General features: G+C 43.5%; 1 protein-coding gene across 1 annotated transcript; it reads left to right on the top strand.

Annotated features, from left to right (window-relative positions):
* Positions 1 to 407: 407 nt before the first annotated feature.
* Positions 408 to 783, top strand: LOC106536843 (chorion-specific transcription factor GCMb; the record flags this gene model as incomplete). The annotated part of the gene is given in 2 exon segments (XM_014034180.1): positions 408 to 596; positions 671 to 783. Coding segments are annotated over 2 exon segments (302 nt in total), but the record flags the coding sequence as incomplete, so codon positions are not given.
* Positions 784 to 1014: the final 231 nt, after the last annotated feature.

Here is a 1014-nt window from a genome sequence, read left to right as displayed (position 1 = left end):
TCTCAATGGGATTTGCCTGGTAAAATAACAGTAAATAAATAAAAAATAAAATAAATAAATAAAACATGCTTTTAAGGTACATTATCTCATTTTTACTAAAAGCAAGAAGTTTCTTGTGTCTGAAGGACTGATGACCCAGCAGGACTTCCAGATCCTTTGTCTTCAGAAGCCGTCTGTTTAACATGATCTGGGTCAATGAACAGTAAGACAGATTCAACAACTGTCTGAACTCAAAGCTTCAAATCATTTCAGACACTGTAAGACAGAATCCTTCCCGTCTTAATAAGCCTAAAACAAATACCCAGAAATGTCCCTGTCTCCAGAGACAACTCATCCAGTATTATAGTACCACTGAAACATCAACCTCCCTGACATCTGATTCAGTTTTTGTTCTTTTGATTTTGCAGCCGATGATAAGAACGCTCAGAGACATCTGTCTGGCTGGGCCATGAGAAACACCAACAATCACAACTGTCAGATCCTGAAGAAGTCTTGTTTGGGTGTGGTGGTCTGTTCTCGAGGCTGTACGCTGACAGACGGATCCAGACTGCAGCTCCGTCCTGCCATTTGTGACAAGGCGCGGCAAAAACAGCAGAGTAAGAAAAACCATAACCAGACTTGGACTGCATGTTCTTTGAGTCAGCTTTGACCTGATCAGACTGTGTTTCAGAGAAGCTGTGTCCGAACTGTAACGCTGCTCTGGAGCTGCTGCCTTGTCGAGGTCACAGCGGGTACCCCGTTACCAACTTCTGGAGGGTGGACGGAAAGGCCATCTTCTTCCAGGTGAGCCTTTCATCAGACCGCCAACATGATTAAACCCTTAACAGTTGCCCCTGAAATTCCTTAAAATGGTAAATGGTCTACTGGTATAGCTCCTTTCTATCCATCCAGGACACTCAGAGCTCTTCACTCTACAATCTGTGTCCTCATTCATCCATTCACACAGCACTCTGCTCGGTCTACAAAGATAACATGTACAAATCAACCTATGGAGACTAACCAGAGCCAATCACA

The sequence above is a fragment of the Austrofundulus limnaeus genome, unplaced genomic scaffold (genome assembly GCF_001266775.1).
Source record: "Austrofundulus limnaeus strain Quisiro unplaced genomic scaffold, Austrofundulus_limnaeus-1.0 Scaffold2002, whole genome shotgun sequence".
Classification (NCBI taxonomy): Eukaryota; Metazoa; Chordata; class Actinopteri; order Cyprinodontiformes; family Rivulidae; genus Austrofundulus; species Austrofundulus limnaeus.
This window is presented reverse-complemented; position numbering and strand designations above follow the sequence as displayed.